Source organism: Rhagoletis zephyria, unplaced genomic scaffold (genome assembly GCF_001687245.7).
Source record: "Rhagoletis zephyria isolate East Lansing unplaced genomic scaffold, Rhagoletis_zephyria_1.1 Rzeph_scaffold_01642, whole genome shotgun sequence".
NCBI classification, from domain to species: domain Eukaryota; kingdom Metazoa; phylum Arthropoda; class Insecta; order Diptera; family Tephritidae; genus Rhagoletis; species Rhagoletis zephyria.
Window position 1 is genome coordinate 47,508 of NW_016158726.1, and position 16,776 is coordinate 64,283.

Below are 16,776 nucleotides of genomic sequence, written 5' to 3' on the forward strand. Positions count from 1 at the left end.
GCTTATATGGCGTAAAATTTTACGCGGTAATGAGTTATTTTTGTAGAATCAATTCCTCAGAAAAAACGGCAAGTTAAAGGAAAAAGAAAAGTTAAAATTAGGGAACAACTTACATACGATTAGCAAGAAAGATAACACGTCCACATACATNAAGTTAAAATTCGGGAACAACTTACATACGATTAGCAAGAAAGATAACACGTCCACATACATGAACATGAAGCTCAATTCTGGCTATTCTCGCTATTCCCTAAAACATTTTTCCCCTTTCGCCGTTTACGAGTCATCGAAACTACAAAACTACGAGCAAAGTTCAAAGCAAAATGCAACAATCGCATTTGCCTAAAAACTTTGCATAATTGAAATAATAATAACAATGAAATGAAAAATAAATGCTATTTGGAAGTTCGATTTGCTAAGCAATTACGCAGCTCTTCTTCGAAGACTTTGGTGGCTCTGTGCGAGTTTGTACGTATCTCGGAGACGTTGGATATTCTGCATGTCCAACAAATACTCTGGCGTTGGCTTGTGACCTTAACGGAGTCGAAGAGGCAGAAGCAGGTGTACGTTCACTAGCAGTGGCAGTATTACTTGTAGTACCGGAACGCCTAAGATCCTCCCTGAATGTTATGGGACCGCTTGCGTATACAGGCTGACACCGAGCCGGCGTAACACCAGCATTTGCAGTAGGCGTAGGCGAAGCGACAGTAGATACTCTGGCGTCGATGTGTAGTGTCTGAGCACCGGATGAATTCATAGTAGGAATTCCATCAGCTCTAATCGTAGGCGTGACACTATAATTTTCTGGCCTCTGAGTGGCCGTAACATTTGTAGCCCTTTCATTGATGCTATGCAAATTCGATAAAGTATAACGCCGCTCTACGTTACTGTTAGTATATCCTGCTGCTGCCGCTGTAGGCGTCTGGCTCCTTGCTGGGTTCATTACATTTGCGCCTTTTGCGGTCATGTCTGCTGTTGCTGGCACAAATGTTTGCTTGGACGGCTTCGATTTTCTTTTCAGTAAATTCAACCGTTTTATAATTTGATCTAAGTCCTCATCAACAGTGTTAGGCTGAGGGGGCAAGTTGATTATTTCAAAATCGTGTTGTTGCGGTACACGTGGTAGTCCTGCGAAGAGGTCTTCAATTTCTGATTTATTATTTTGGGCATTGCTATTGTTGCTTATAGTGCCAGTGGTGGCGGATTCACGCACACAACGCTCGTTAGATAAATAAAGGTCTTTGTAAAGAGTAAATGTTTGGCGTTGTTTTTCAGCGGATGCAGGCTTTGCAGCTGGATGAAAAAAAGGAGGAAAAAAATAATGGAAAAAATTGTTAAAAAAAAAGGTTCAAAAAAGCGCTCCAAACAGAAAAAAGCGAAGAAGGCAATTAATGGTGAATAATTTTATTAGTAGTATCATTTTAAATCATCGAAGCCGAATAACATGCCTCAGGCCTTTTTACAAACTACTCACGATTGTGTACTTTTTTTTTGGCAAATTATATCAGTTTTAAAGTTTATAAACATTAAGACCAGTTTCATAAAGCGGGTATCTGTTAGGAACTAAATTCCGTATCAGTTCTAGATATCCACGGAGTCAAAAAGTAATAATCCTTTTAGACCACTTGCAAATCGAGTAATTTTTTTCTTATCAAACGAATAATAGTTAGACCAGTTGCATAAAAATCTAATCTTAGGTTAACAGACAAGTTTTGTTGCAAAATCGGCAATACTGAAGTTAATGAACTTGTATGCCAGTTAGATAAATCACAAAATATTTAGAAGTATTTAAGTTTACAGCAAGTTAAATTTACGAAAACTAAGTTTTTATTTTTCGCTCTTACGCATTTCAACGCACACGATGCCATTTTCGGGGAGTCTATTTTAAGGAGAGTTTATCAATAAAATACGAAAAAATAGTTATCAGTAACTTGTGTGCCAAGAGAAAATGTAAATTATGAAAAAAAAAACTTTTAGACCAGTTTTACAAAACCGCAATATATGCGATCTAATGAATTCAACACAAAATGTATGCTTATCGGACAACTTTTGAGGTGAAATGAAGATAGCAAATCTTTAGACCAGTTTGAGAAAAATGAAAAGAAAATAAATATTCGACCAGTGTATTACTTCAAAACGTATTTAAAGTAGGGATGCATCGGAAATATCAATGTTATCTTTTCGATACATCCAAATGAAGGTAGTAATTCCTTTAGACCAACTGCATGAACATATGTATGTGCGAACTTACAATGCGAGTAAATAGTGTTTAGAAAAATTTAGAATTAATGAAAGCCATAAAAAAAACAATTATAAGCAATTTTTGAGCATAGTAAAATTTTAAGACTTACTTTTATACCAGTTTACAAAAAGCAATTTATTCAGCTCAAAACAAAACGAGAGCTTACCGAACCACTTTCGGCGCAAAATAAGTAAATTAAAGATCTTTAGCCAAGTTTCATAGATGTCGGTAATTTAAAATTGACAGGGTGTACTTGAGGCAGTTTTTTTGTGAGGTGCTTTTAAAATGACTTTGAAAGTAAAAACTAGAAATAAATTCTAAATATTTTTGCGGACCCTTAATTGTTTAATCCCAGAGTAATTATGTCCAATTATAACCAAAAATTTTGAAAAAAACGTCAAAGCCAATAGAAGCTTACGCTTAAAAACATATTTTTAATATTAAAAAACTTTTTTATTGTCATTGCAAAAAAGCCAAACAAAAAAAAAACTACATAGTTTATCAATTCCACATAAAAGCAATACAGCAAAAAAATCAACATACAAAAAGCTTCAACAAATATATGATATAAAAAATCAGCCAATATGAAAAATTCCACTCAATGTAACTAAATGAAAAATTATAAGCATGTCACGCGTATGTGTGTATGTTTAAAATCAAAAGAAGCAAGCATTTAAATGAGCAAAAACACTTCATAAACTTAAAGAACACAATAAAAGTAAATAATTTTGCTTATTTTTATAAAAAAAAAAATATGCATTTTAGCAATGAGATATGTATGCGTGTTAAGTGATTGATTTAAAACCGCGTATTTACGAAGTTGAAAATAAATATCCGATTAATACCCATTCTTAAGGCGTTTCTCATGCGCATAAACTGCTATTACCAGACTGTAGACCAATCAATAGATATGTATGTATACACAAACACATGTTGGCATGAAATTCACAACTTCCCAACCTTAAACGCAAACACACATACTCACGCACACACATCAAGACATACAAATCCCCCTCCTCCTCACTTTCTTCTAAGCTTGCATCATTCTCAATATTTAAAGATTTTGTGCTGCCTTTGCCGCCTTCTTCGCTTTTTTACGTTTCAAAACTCTAAGTTTACGATAAAAATAGCTGCTCTTACTTTTGAATGCACTGCTATTCTTACTCTTCAGCGCTTCATTGGCAGCATCGGATGCCCTCTCATTCGCTTGTGCGTCACCGATAGCATTCTTCTTGGCCTTCTTCTGCCTTTTCTTTTTATTTCTTGCCTTAGATTTGGCACCATTTTTGCTGTCATCATCAGCAATATTCTTCTTGTTAACATTCAACTTTTCCATGGATTTTGCTAGCTGCTGCATTTGCCCGTTGTTGGATTTGTCCTTCTGTACTGAAGGGCCATCTTCATGGTAGGCGGCACCAACCAAGGTGTTATGCAGTTGACACTGCTCAATAATATGCTTGAAGTCTTCATTTTGACTCAAAGTTCTCGGATTTCCGATTAGTATGAGAATTGAACGAGCACGAGAGAGCGTTACATTTAAACGCTAAAAAGATTGAAGAATAAATCATTTTAAGAAAAAAATTTGATTGTTGTACTTACTCTTGGACTATCCAGGAAACCCAGTGTCTTGGAGAACGAACGTACGAAAGATACAATTATAACATTTTTCTCTTTGCCTTGAAAGGATTCAACTGCGCCCGTTTCGACTTGATACCAATTGCGTAGATTTAATTCGTCCTGAATGCGCATATACTGTTTCTTATATGGTGTTATAATACCAATGTCACTCTGTGTGATCTTGTGGCCCTTAATGCCGAAATACAGTAGATCGCGCACATAGTCCATCACGGTGGTAATCTCGAGCAGATTATATAGACTATAAGGATGATGCGATTTGTTAAATAAGCTATTTACAGTTTTTTTTAGTTTGAAAGAAGAGGAGTTAAGAGAGAAGCGCAGAATGCCCATGTTTTAGGAAACAAATGTTTTCCATTTAAAAACAGAAATTAGTTCGCAAAAACTATAGGTACCGCATGCTCGGTTAGTAATAGAAGCTTTTTTTATATCAATCGAGGCTCATTACTACATAGTATGGAACTCATAAACTCCCAATAACCACAGCCAAAAAAAATATTTAAGTGCTATATTCGTTATCGATATCATTGGTGTTATTCTTTTCGATATTATCATTGATACCGTTATCGATAAAAATTTTTGATACCGAGATCGGTAAAAAAGCTAACAAAAAACATAACTGCAAACTAGGACCACATACGTACATATTTATGTATGTATATAAAAATTTGGGATTTCAACATTATCCTCACCGCCATTATTTTCGATACTATGACTGATATCGTTATCTTTCTTTTTTCGATCTTGTTATCGATTGTCTATTCGATATCGGTGACAACATCTCTGTAAAAACGACTTGGGTTTGCAGTTATTTTTTATGAGTAATATATTAACTTCAAATATGAATACTTGCATATGTACATACAATGGCTAGTAATTCGAAAAGTATACACTTACCTTGTGGAATTATTTTCACGTTGTTCGGGACCAAAAATAGAATGAAAAATAATCGGATATTCAGCGTTGGGAGATCGATGCCAGTCGCGGCATAGCTGCTGAACGGCTGCGTAAATAAATAGCAAACAAAAGAAAATGTATTACTGCATATTTTTTTAAGTACGACATCTAAATGGAGAATTTGAGCTCGCTTAATTATTAAAAATGTTTTGGCTCCTTAATTTCAAACATTCTAGTACTACTACCCCTCCTCACCTGGCTCGGCCTCCGCCTTCAATCGTCCTTCATAGTACATTTCACTATACAAATTAACTATTTCCGGATGTGAACGGAAATTGCGACATAAACGTGTTTGTATTTGTCGATTATAGTTGCCATCCAAATCGACGCGATAGCAATCACGTTCGAGTAGGCGCTCCATCAATGACACCTCCAAACCCAGATCTGCAGCACGTTTGGAATTCAATAATGGACCTAATTGACGATGATCGCCAGAGATTACCAAACTTGCTGGCGCACTAAGTGTTGCCATAATGCCCACCAAAGTTTCGGTTTCTGTAGAAGCGGCCACCTCATCAACGAAAACATGCGTAAACACACCACTACCATCGATTTCTTTGCCAAATTTGCCCGTGGCCAAGCGTCCCACAATGCTTAGCGTACATACAACAATACGATATGCGTGCAACACTTTCACATCAGGCAAAAAATGATCCGCATACAAATTGGAGTATTCCAACAGCAATTCGTTGATGTTTTCCGAACGTTGCTCATATGCGCGCGAATAGATGCGTGTTATCGTTTGTGTTTCATTCATTGGCGCCAGCACATTGCAGAGACGTAACGCAATTTCATCGCATGCGCCATTTGAGCCCGCTGTAATAAGTATGCGTGACTGTGGCTGGAGTATGTAGATTTGCAAAATGGCTTCAACCAACGTTGTTGTCTTGCCGGTACCTGGAGGTCCGAATATAATGTAAGGCGCCATTTTCTCTACACTATTATTCACCACACACTGTATGGCCTGCAATTGTTCTGGATTCTTGTAGATACTTTTGTTACGCAGATTCAACCTGAATTCAAGTATATATGAAAATTTATAAGAATGTGTACATACATATATTTAAAGACGAATGAAAATTTTGGACATACCATAATGCTGGCAATTCCCGAATCCTAACTTCCTCGGGGAAGAGAAATTTTTTTAGTATGTCCGCCGGCATAGCTACCAACTGTTCTAAGGCGCGATATTGATAGCGCAGCACCATACGCGATGGTCGAAAGAGTATTGTATATGTTTTGTCATCTGGTATTTTTTTGTCGCATTTGAACGTTACTCGCCCGTATGAAATGCATTCAATTTGGCCGAGGTAGCTTTTTGTTTTTTTCTTTTCCGACTGATTTTGACTACCAGGTTCCTCAGCCAATTGTTCCATTCTGTTCATTAAGCCGTCCAATGTGTTTGGTATAGTATTGCCCTCATCGGTGGGCAGCACAATTACATCGTCATAGGGAAAAACTATATTCTCGAAGCGGATATGCTTCGGTGTCTTTGGCTTAACAATATAATCGTTTTCGTATTTGCGCAACTTAACATTACGTTGCACCAAGCTCGAGTATTCCCGCATTGTATCCCAATCTTCGATTTGTAAAAGCTTCAACAATACATCGCGTACATTTTGTTGGGTCAAGGTTTTTTTATTATCTAAATATTGTCTAAAATCATTGGATAGTTGTGAAAGTGGTTCTTTAATGAAATCCGTTTGAAGAGCGCGACGAATTTCAACTGGCGGCATATACTGGGGAAGTTTAAACATTGGTTTAAATTTACTGTAAAATATGAAATAAGGAAAACGAAGGTGATAAGTAATAGAAAATTGTATAAAATAAAAACTAATCATCATAATTATATAAGCTTACATTTTATTTGGTAAACGGCATGGATTGATGCTTAACTTGATCACAGGGAACTCTTCGACGCGACAAAAATGATGCTGCTCCACATAACGCTNCAAAAACTAATCATCATAATTATATAAGCTTACATTTTATTTGGTAAACGGCATGGATTGATGCTTAACTTGACCACAGGGAACTCTTCGACGCGACAAAAATGATGCTGCTCCACATAACGCTTCTGCTTGTTGAACTTATCATGGAATACCACAACAATCGGCTGCACAACACCTTTGCGAAAGAGATGACAATCGACGAAAAAATGATCTTTGCGATCTGCACCCAACGCATATGGCACACGTGTATTGTGTACATAATAGAAGGTACGCGTTTGCACAATCACCAACTTCTCAATGACAATATTCCGTCTTATCGAGACCAAATTAAAACGAAAATAATGCGAGTTTTTGCAAACATTATAGGAGAGTTCAAACACTGGCCGAACACTTTTAAAATAGTCCTTGAGCAACTTAAAATCTGATTCATCGCCATGTTCTTCCACATGCTCTTCAAAGCTAGTAGGTGAGCCAAAATTCATCTGACAAATATAGCAACCCATATTGGTGAGTTGAAAGACGGATTCCCGCTCCTGCTCCAAACTACCCTCGTAAAGAAGTTCATGAGTGGGCGCATTGTCTTCCACTTGTAGGGATTCTATCAGCGCAGGATCACCATTCAGCGCTGATTTGCCTTCGTCACCATTTGCCATATACTCAGTAGTTTCGCCATTTTTTCGTTTTTCATCAAGTTCTTCGATTTTTTTGTTGATATGCTGGTAAAAAGAAGCGCTCCTAATACGATAGGACTCAGAGCCGCGTTGCGTATTGATTAGGTAATTCGTGCGTGAGAGCAAAGTACCGACCTGTGCGAGATAAGGAAAGAAAATTATTAAAACAACAATTTGTTTGCCTAATTTGATTCAAGCTTAATTAGGGTAATGCCTGGGACACACATGTGGGTAAAAATTAAAATATCAATGTTGTAGTTTGCCGTTGCTACGTTGCAACTACAATGATTTATAATATGTGAGTGGCACACGTGTGGTATAGATCGTAATATTGACACCATACTAGGATGTGTGTCTCTAACATAACACGGGTGACAAACGGACCCGCTTATCTGCATTAACAACGTTTATTTGCATTAACTCATGCAATATTCTCCTTCAAATGCGCATAAGCAGCCGAACAAATGCACACAAAGGTGCTGCAATTCAACTGCAACGGACTTCAGAGCAAGATCGATGAGAAAACCGTCTTCATGGGAAGGCGTGGAATATTGATAGCTGCGGTCCAAGAGACGAAGTTGCACAGCAATTCAACCTTGCTGAATTGCACCGTCGAGATCGCGAGCGAGATAATGGTGAAGGCTTAGCATTCATCACGCACCACACAGTGCACTATCGTCTTAACGAAGCAGACATCGACCGCAGGTATACCATCCTAGAATGTCAGGGTATTGCTATCCGGTCAGACGCTGTTGAGCTCGAAATATTTAACGTATATATACCCCCAGCTGCCCGACAGGATATCGCTCTGAAATAGGTGCGCTACTCAGAGGTGGTAGTTGGCGACTTTAACGAGCACCACCATCTTTGGCATTCAAGCCTGTCGAATGATCGTAGGGGAACTCATTTGGCTGAGCAGATAGACGATTCGACATTCTGCACAATGAACGACAACGCACCCACCAGGATTATGGGCAGCTTCTGCGGCTCGCCAGACCTAATAATTGTCAGAGCTGGTCTGTTTAACAGCGTATCATGGCGACCTATGCTGACATTATCATCAGACCATCTGCCCATAGTCATCTCGATTGATAAACCTGCCGAATTTGCTCCCGCGGATCACCGAACCTATGTCAACTTCTCCAAAGCTAATTGGAAAGGCTTCGCGGATGTTACTTAAAGCACCTTCACTGCTCTACCCACACCAATCTACGTGGTCTACCGTGAAGCGTGACGACAGAGTTGAAATATCTTTTGGCGACCACGCTTCGCCAGTTCATCCTGTATCCTCCGGCGGACAAAGCCAAACGTCGAGTGACCATAAGGCTGCACAAACTGCCAACACCAAGTGCGCCTCTTGTTTTCACCAGCGGTGAGGTAAGGGTAGCCATCGGGAAGGCGAAAGCCTCCAAAGCCATTGGACCCGACGGAAAAATTTGGGTCCTGCGGGAGTAGCGTACCTAACGGAGGTCCTCAACCTGTCTATGGCCACTCTCGTCATTTCAAACATCTGGAAAATGGGGAGAGTGGTCCCACTGCTCAAACCGGGGAAACCAGCAAACAAAGGAGTCTTATCGCCCGATTACCCTCCTTTCCCCGGTAGCGAAGACACTAGAGGCCTTGCTACTCCCGTATTTCACAAACCACCTGACCCCAGCGAAGCATCAGCATGAGTTCCGTAAAGTGCACAGCACAACAACAGCACTTAACGCCATAAACAAACAGATAACTTGTGGCCTTAACCAAAATCGCCCCTGTGAGAGAACGGTTCTAGTAGCGCTGGATCTGTCAAAAGCTTTAGACAGTCACTCCACGCTACTAGAAGACGTTGATGCTTCCTCTCTCCCACAGGGACTAAAGCGATGGTAGGCGAACTATCTGAATGGTCGCCTTTCGTCAGTAATTTTTAGAGACAAACCCAGAAAACAGAGAAAAATTAAACAGGAGGTACCCTAGGGTGGTGTCCTATCCCCGTTAGTGTTTAATTATTACATTTAAAAGCTTCCTCAACCACCAGAGGGAGTCACTACAGTCTCTTATACTGACAACTGCTCGATAATGGTGTCTGGGAATGGAATTGATGACTTGTGCTCGAAAGTAAACGGTTATCTCGCCGAGCTTTCTCGCTTCTTCACTGCAAGGAGCCTTATCCTCTCCCCTACAAAATCCTCGGCAAATTTATTCACCACCTGAACTAAGGAGGTCAGACTGCAACTGAGTATTCACGTCAATGGCGAACCAATACCGACGGTGAATAACCCCAAAATCCTCGGAGTCACCTTCGACAGCCTGCTCTCCTTGATGCTTGCAACAATTCTTTACCAAGAAATACGTTTATGATAAAATTTTGGAAAATGAGCGTGGCATCGCCCACTTATGATCACATACATATATGTATCTCGGTAACCGTTCTACCAATTTGTACCATGCTCGGTATGGTTATTGTGCTCGCCGCATAAAAGCAAAACGTTGAAAATTATTGAAATCGGACTAAAATTGAGGCCGCTCTTCATATAACGGACAATTTCAGAAATTCTTGAATCTTCAATATTTCGAAATTTAAGGACGCTAATTTACTCAAAATTTATACACCCCGGCTTACCATGTAGCGGTAGCTTTCGGAAAGGTGGAAATCGTATATTTATTACTTGCGCCGGGTATTTAATGTTCGGCTCCGCCCGAACTAAGACTTTCTTACTTGTTTATTTTGCTATTAGTTAATTTAAAATTTTAGAGTTGAATTTTATTAAAAAGTCAACAACAACTAACTGAAAGCAACGTTAAAAAAATATAGAACTTATGAAAAATGAATAAATGAAAATTCTACTGGCCTTGGGACTCGAACCCACGACACTGCGGCTCGTTAATCCGCATTACTGCCGTCTGTCAAGGCATGCCCCTGTGCCTTGCGTTTAAAATACATATGTACATATCTTCAAGAAACAGGGCAAATTCAAAGAAGATGTAAATGAATTCATCCTGGTCCTGCCCTCTCACTGAGTTGTTCACAGATAAAGAAACGTTCAGTTTAGGATTTTGGACTGCGGGCTATCGAAGAAAAGTCCAATTCTCTTCCTTTTCTCCTTCTTCTCCACGTTCCCTCACGACCGCCTTCTATCTCCTCACTTCTTTTATTCTCTTCTCTGTCCTCTTTTTTCTATACTGTCCTCTTCTCACTCCACTCTTGTTCTCTCGCCTCGGTGTTTATTTCCCTGTCTTCTCCATTTTCCTCGCCTCTCTTTTCTCTTCTCTCTCCTCATTCTTCTTCTCTCTCTCCTCATTCTTCTTCTCTCTCTCCTCATCCTTCTTCTCTCTCTTTCTCTTCTTTTTCTTCTGGCTTCTTCACTCTCCTCAATACCATTATATCTCACTTTATCTCTCTCTCTCTGTTTCTCACTGTATCTTCTACTTCCTCTTCTCAATGCGACCCCTATACTTATCTCTCTTCTCTAGTGAAGTGAAAGGTGTTTGGTTACGTGTGGGGTGCCGTTCCCCCCGGACATGTGTTGTATATGTGGAGGTCCGCTCAACGTCCGGTCTAGGAGTTGTGTGATGTACGGGTATATAAGTATGTATGTCCGGATCTCGTCTGTGATTTCGCAGACATGCTTTCTGATGTACCGAGGAGGTGGCTCCGCTTCCAGAAACAGGAACTGTTTTCTGCGCATAAAACTACAATGCATTCCTTGACGTGGAGCATTATGTATGTATGTAGGTGATGTTCATCGATGTCAGTAGCCGGTGTAATCACCGGTTACTAAACAAGCGCAGTATAGTTTAGAAACGGACGGTTGATTGCCTTATATTTATATATGTTGCCAAAAACATGCATTTTGTCTTTGCGCCAAGTACTATCGAGAGCGATTCGAGGACTTTGTTACATGCTATCCACTTTTTTTTAACAATTGCGGTTGTATGCATGCGAGCGGAAGGGAAGTAACATCCGTCGGTAGTGCCGTTTATTTTGAACACAGACCATAAATTCCATTGTCGTACGCCAATATCAAGCAGTATTCAACGTACGTGAAGCCGGGTCTCCGTATCGGAATGACTCCGGGTTTTACTCCACCAAAGGTTGTTGTTTCGGCCTTCGATTAGACCTTGAATTTCTTTAAAAAAAAAAAAAGGATTCAATTCGGTTACTTTGCAATTATATGCAGCAATCATATTTTAAGCATTGAGACATACTAAAGCAAGTAGTTTTTAAGTGTAGGCAAATGTATTCGAGTAATTAGCACTTAAGCTTTGAAGATAGATTATTTAGACCTTATTCCATGTAATTAGCCCTTTAACTTTGTACAAATTAGAAGCGTCGGAGTAGAAACTTCCTCGGAGGTGGTTAATTAATCTGTAAAATTCTTAAGACCAATATATGTACATATGTATATCGATGGCACCGAGCTACTTTATTTGGACTTATTCGATAACCATAAATTTATTCTATATTGAACGCTCAGCGATTCGATGAACTATTGTAACTTTGTACTAACGCAGACAGGCAGAAATGTTTAATCTCATCTCAGCGTTGTCAAACCAGCTATCCAAACTCAGACATGCCTATTTACTGTGTCTTAAATCCGTAACTTAACTGCTTAACATAGTGCTGAGATAAGACGAAACAATCGTACTTGGCAACAACAAAGTTTAGATAGTTTTTCGAGTTGAGATAGTTAATGGCATGGCGTTTAAGATAGAATAAATTGATGGCTATCAGAAAAAAGTTGAATGATAAGAAATCCAACACCAGCCACCTTAACTTCGCATACAATGTTAAGTACACATATGCAGCCTATAATGTAGCATTTTTTTATAATTTTTAGCAACGTTTTTTACGATTTTAAACAAACATGTACACATGTGGTTTTCAAAAGCAAATAAATTTTAAATTAACAAATAAAAGCAGCTTTTTATTTTGATGCTTTGCAAAAACAAATTAATACATATAAATAAAAGGTATAGGTATGCAGAAATAAATAACAAAATAATACATAAAGCTAAAATTAAAATATAAACAATCGCAAGCTACAAGCGATAACGTCGAAAATGAAAAACACAAAGGCTTAATGAGTCATACACCTTTTGGACTGGATATACATATGTACATGCATACATACCCTGCAGGAAATGTATCTAACTATAAGCTAATTTTAAGTTGTTTAGAAAGGAGCTAAAAGTCACTTATTATCTGTATATTTTCTTTGACGAAAGCTAACTATGTTTCTATGGCGATGGCCGTGAATAGTCTGCATTTGGTGTAACTAACTTGTAACTAACTACTTTTGGACACAAAATATCAATAAGAAAAACAAAATATTTTTTTATTTTATTTATTTTTTTATTTTTTTTATTTTATTTTTTATTTTTTTCTTATTTTATTAGATTTCATATTTGTTTTCATATTCTGCTGTAGGTGGTCCCGTATTCGAACTCCGTCAGGCATAACTTCAAAATGATAATATGAAATTTCGATCTTCCTTTTACTTGTTCTCCATTCGAAAAACTATTTGCGAAGTGCAGGATATTTAAATAGAAACGCGTTTNTTAGATTTCATATTTGTTTTCATATTCTGCTGTAGGTGGTCCCGTATTCGAACTCCGTCAGGCATAACTTCAAAATGATAATATGAAATTTCGATCTTCCTTTTACTTGTTCTCCATTCGAAAAACTATTTGCGAAGTGCAGGATATTTAAATAGAAACGCGTTTATAGAAAACAATCTCCTTCATTACTCCTGCATTACTTGTCAACTAGTTTCAAATTAGCTTTTTGTAACTAACTACAAGTTATATATTTTATAGAAATCCCGCAAAAAAGCTAACTACAAGTGGCTTATTTTTTATCAATTGATAATTTTTTTTCTTCAGGGTATGTACATATGGAATAAATATATTAGAATACAAAGCGTGATTTGAAGTTCGTGTTGTGAACACTATTATTAATAAGAGAAAATTTGCTTTTTCGCGGAATAACTGTTGCAGTACCAGTCTATACAGTAAAATGCGAACTTTCGCTTGTTAAAAATAGGCAGTGTAAGTAAACTGAAATTGTTGGGAAATACCAGATATAAAATTAATGACAAACTGCATTTTATGCATAAACGAAAGCATTTTAACTGAGGAAAAAAGTGCAACAAACATATGTATGCACATATGTATGTACGCACTTAGTTGTATTTATACAGATGTATATATAAAAAATGTATTGTTATATTTGGTTTTGATATTTCATATTCTTACTATGCGTCATGGTGGAATAATACAAGGTGTTGGATATTGACAGCGTTCTCGCTCTAATCCGCCATCTTGGCTCCCTTAGCTATATCGGTGTTTCCCTCTTGAAAAAACTACATTTTATCGCTTTTAAAAAAGTACTAAACTACCTCATTCCCTATTCCAAAACTGATTTGCAATCACTGAACAATTCTTTGACATTTACTCATATTCTTATCGTTGGCAACTGAAAATTAAATTAGAAATTTCAACATTAATTCGGCAAAAAAACATCGGTTTAGAGTAGGAGATTTGTAGTTATTTTGGTCGGTGCTTCCTTCCGCTGCAATTCCGTCTGTGGTTCACTGCCACTGGCCTTGCTTTTTCAACGATATAACTGTTTTCTTGGTAAGTTTAGATGGAAGATTTAAACAAGAACTACGTATTTAACTATGCATCTATTCCCCAGTGATTTTTGCTGCTGCAATCCCGTCTGTGGTTCACTGCCACTGGCCCTGCTTTTCCAACGATATAACTGTTTTTTTGGTAACTTCTACCGCTAAGACTTTGTTGCTTTTTCCCTTTTCCCTAAAAACATAATAGTGCTACAAAGCTCAATAACAATATGGAAACAAATGTTAATAAGCCACAATAATATTGACAATAAATAAGATTTCACTACGATTGAATTTTCTATTAGTAACAGGGTAGTTATAGTGAATGTTTTATTCGATAACTAAAACTATATTTGATGTTTGTAGCGATAAAAATATGCCTAAATCAGCCAAATACCCTATGTGGGTCGGCTGAATCAGTAAAACGTGACAGTAGTTGACTTTTGAGGTTAATATATCGGTCTTGAGTTGGTAAGGTTTTTAAAACATCCGCAGCTTCCTTTAAAGCATCGCTGCTAATTGCTGAGAGGACCAGATTATATTTACCGACATAAGATGTGGTCTTGTACGACTGAAAGGTGGCCTCAATTTGTAGAAACCATTTGTCTGGCATCTCAGTTCAGAACGGTCGCAGCTTGCATTGCGATGCAAGCTCCACATCTTTAGTTGGCATTTTGTTCGATGAAATATTCTCCCCATCCGTCGATGCGCCCTTTTGTCGATTCCGTCATGTAACGACTCGGGGTCACCACTAATTTTTTGGTTTTGGAAGTTTGACTATAATTATAGGACATTGTGTTTAATAAACTAAATTACCATTTATTGCATAAGTACTACGTTATATATACTACTTTCGCGAATTTAGCTTATCATAATATACCGTTTGTAACTATTTATATGCAAAATTTTATATGAAAAATAGTACCAAATTTCGAACTACTTCGCAAAGCGGGCTTTTTTTCTTCCCGTTTCTCATGTGCTTCCATATTACAACCTTTTGTAAGGGAGCTGTCGACATGAGCTGTCACTACGTACAACACCTTGTATAATTCCACCATGCTATGCGTTTTTTTTAACTGCAACTATAGAAAAAGAAGAAAGCAAATGCATTGGCTTCAACCAGTGAGTTTAGCATGATTACGATTATCGTCTCTTATAACAAAACAAAAATAAAAGCAAACTATTAAATATACTATGGAAGTGAATATGCTTCTTTATGCACACGTATTTAAATATACATACATACATATGTGCATACATACATACATACATAGTTTGTCTGCATATCTGTACATTAGACCGGGTCGGTCCCCATACAAAAGAACTTTGTAATTGCCTGGAAAGTTTAATTCATCTATGTATGTATGATAAGCCCTAAAAACAGCCAAAAGTCGAGTATTCTTAATATTTTTTTTTTTAGTTTTTGCCCGATTTCAGTGTGTGATACCTTACTGAAAATGTAAGAGCTAGAATATATGTACATATATCGCTTAAGGTTCATGGAAAATTCATTAATTACAACAATTTAAGACTCTGCATACACTCATATAAAGTGTTGGACATATCATTTTGGACGAACTTCAAAATGATATTTTATTTTATTTATTTATTTTTCTGACGCATTTGCTTCCGTATAACGAATAAACACAATTTTTAATATCGAAGAAAACCGCAACACTTCCGACAAAAAAAAACTAAAATATTAACGGTAATTCTTAGACTCTTGAAACTTGCACATTATTGTACTAAAATCTAAAGAACTATAAAACTGTACACTCAACAAATTGTTAGTACTTCTGAGAAAAAAGTTTGAAATTTTGATGAAAATTTTATGAATTTTTTTCAGTCTTATACAAAGTTATATATTTGAGTTTATTTGTGAGGGAATCGAATCAACTGTATTTTAATTGAAGTCTTAAAGATTAATAAATAAACATAAGTGGCAAACAATATCTTCAACACTGTATATGTATATGCATGCAAAAGGTTGTAAGTATTAATGTGTGTACACATATGTATGTATAACAACAATTTGCATATGGTGTCAAGGGATTTGTCTTTCTCCGCTGAGTATTTTTTTGGACTTATTGTTGTTGTTTTTTTTTTTACTTATTCAAACACAGCGCTCACATTTCCAATTTCTGATGACTTGGAATTTATATACATAAGTATTGGTTTCAGCTTACAAAATGCTCGCGTATACGGGGGTAATTATTTAACAATCGTACGGATTCAAATAAGTTTAACTTTTTAAGACACCGAATTAATTTTTTGGCTCTTTCGAAAATTTGGTAGAAACCTGTATGTACATTAGACTGCGCCTTAGTTGTATGGAGAATTTTTTTGTTAAGTTACAAAGCAACTCTCTCCCTAGAAATGTTCCTTTGGTCATAAAAACGTGCACTGCGAAAAAATTTTTAAATCGGATAACAGAAAGACGTGCCTCAAAGTTCACAAACTCATGAAATTTTTCACAAAGTGTTCAAAATTGCCTATAAGTCAGTGCGAAATTTAATGGAACTGGATGTAGTTTTGTCCCCCGATGCAATATTTTTAAACCTCCCAACTTTGAAAGTTACACTGGTCGACGGCCAAAATTTACCAGAGACGCCGTTATGAAATTCGTATGTAAAATCACCCCCTGATTCCGAAAATCAAGGTTATTTTTAATTTTATGGTACCGTTTTTGAGATATTTGCAATTTACCGTTTTTG

At 37.2% G+C, this 16,776-nt stretch overlaps 1 protein-coding gene and 1 long non-coding RNA gene across 3 annotated transcripts in view; one reads left to right on the forward strand and one right to left on the reverse strand.

Moving 5' to 3' along the window:
* Positions 1-157: 157 nt before the first annotated feature.
* The window catches only part of LOC108364697 (putative helicase MOV-10), a 66,124-nt gene continuing 49,505 nt past the window's right edge, over positions 158-16,776 (reverse strand). For both annotated transcript variants that reach the window (XM_017618480.1, XM_017618479.1), the window contains 7 exons: positions 6,820-7,592; positions 5,927-6,604; positions 5,030-5,847; positions 4,775-4,880; positions 3,842-4,118; positions 3,383-3,785; positions 158-1,293 (listed from right to left, as the gene is read on the reverse strand). In XM_017618480.1, coding sequence (XP_017473969.1) covers positions 416-1,293; positions 3,383-3,785; positions 3,842-4,118; positions 4,775-4,880; positions 5,030-5,847; positions 5,927-6,604; positions 6,820-7,592 — 3,933 coding nt within the window. In that variant the 3' untranslated portion in view covers positions 158-415. The remainder of the gene's footprint in view (positions 1,294-3,382; positions 3,786-3,841; positions 4,119-4,774; positions 4,881-5,029; positions 5,848-5,926; positions 6,605-6,819; positions 7,593-16,776) is intronic.
* Positions 13,982-14,351, forward strand: LOC108364703 (uncharacterized). Its single transcript, XR_001847800.1, has 2 exons — positions 13,982-14,075; positions 14,137-14,351. It is a non-coding gene; the product is annotated as an uncharacterized LOC108364703 (long non-coding RNA).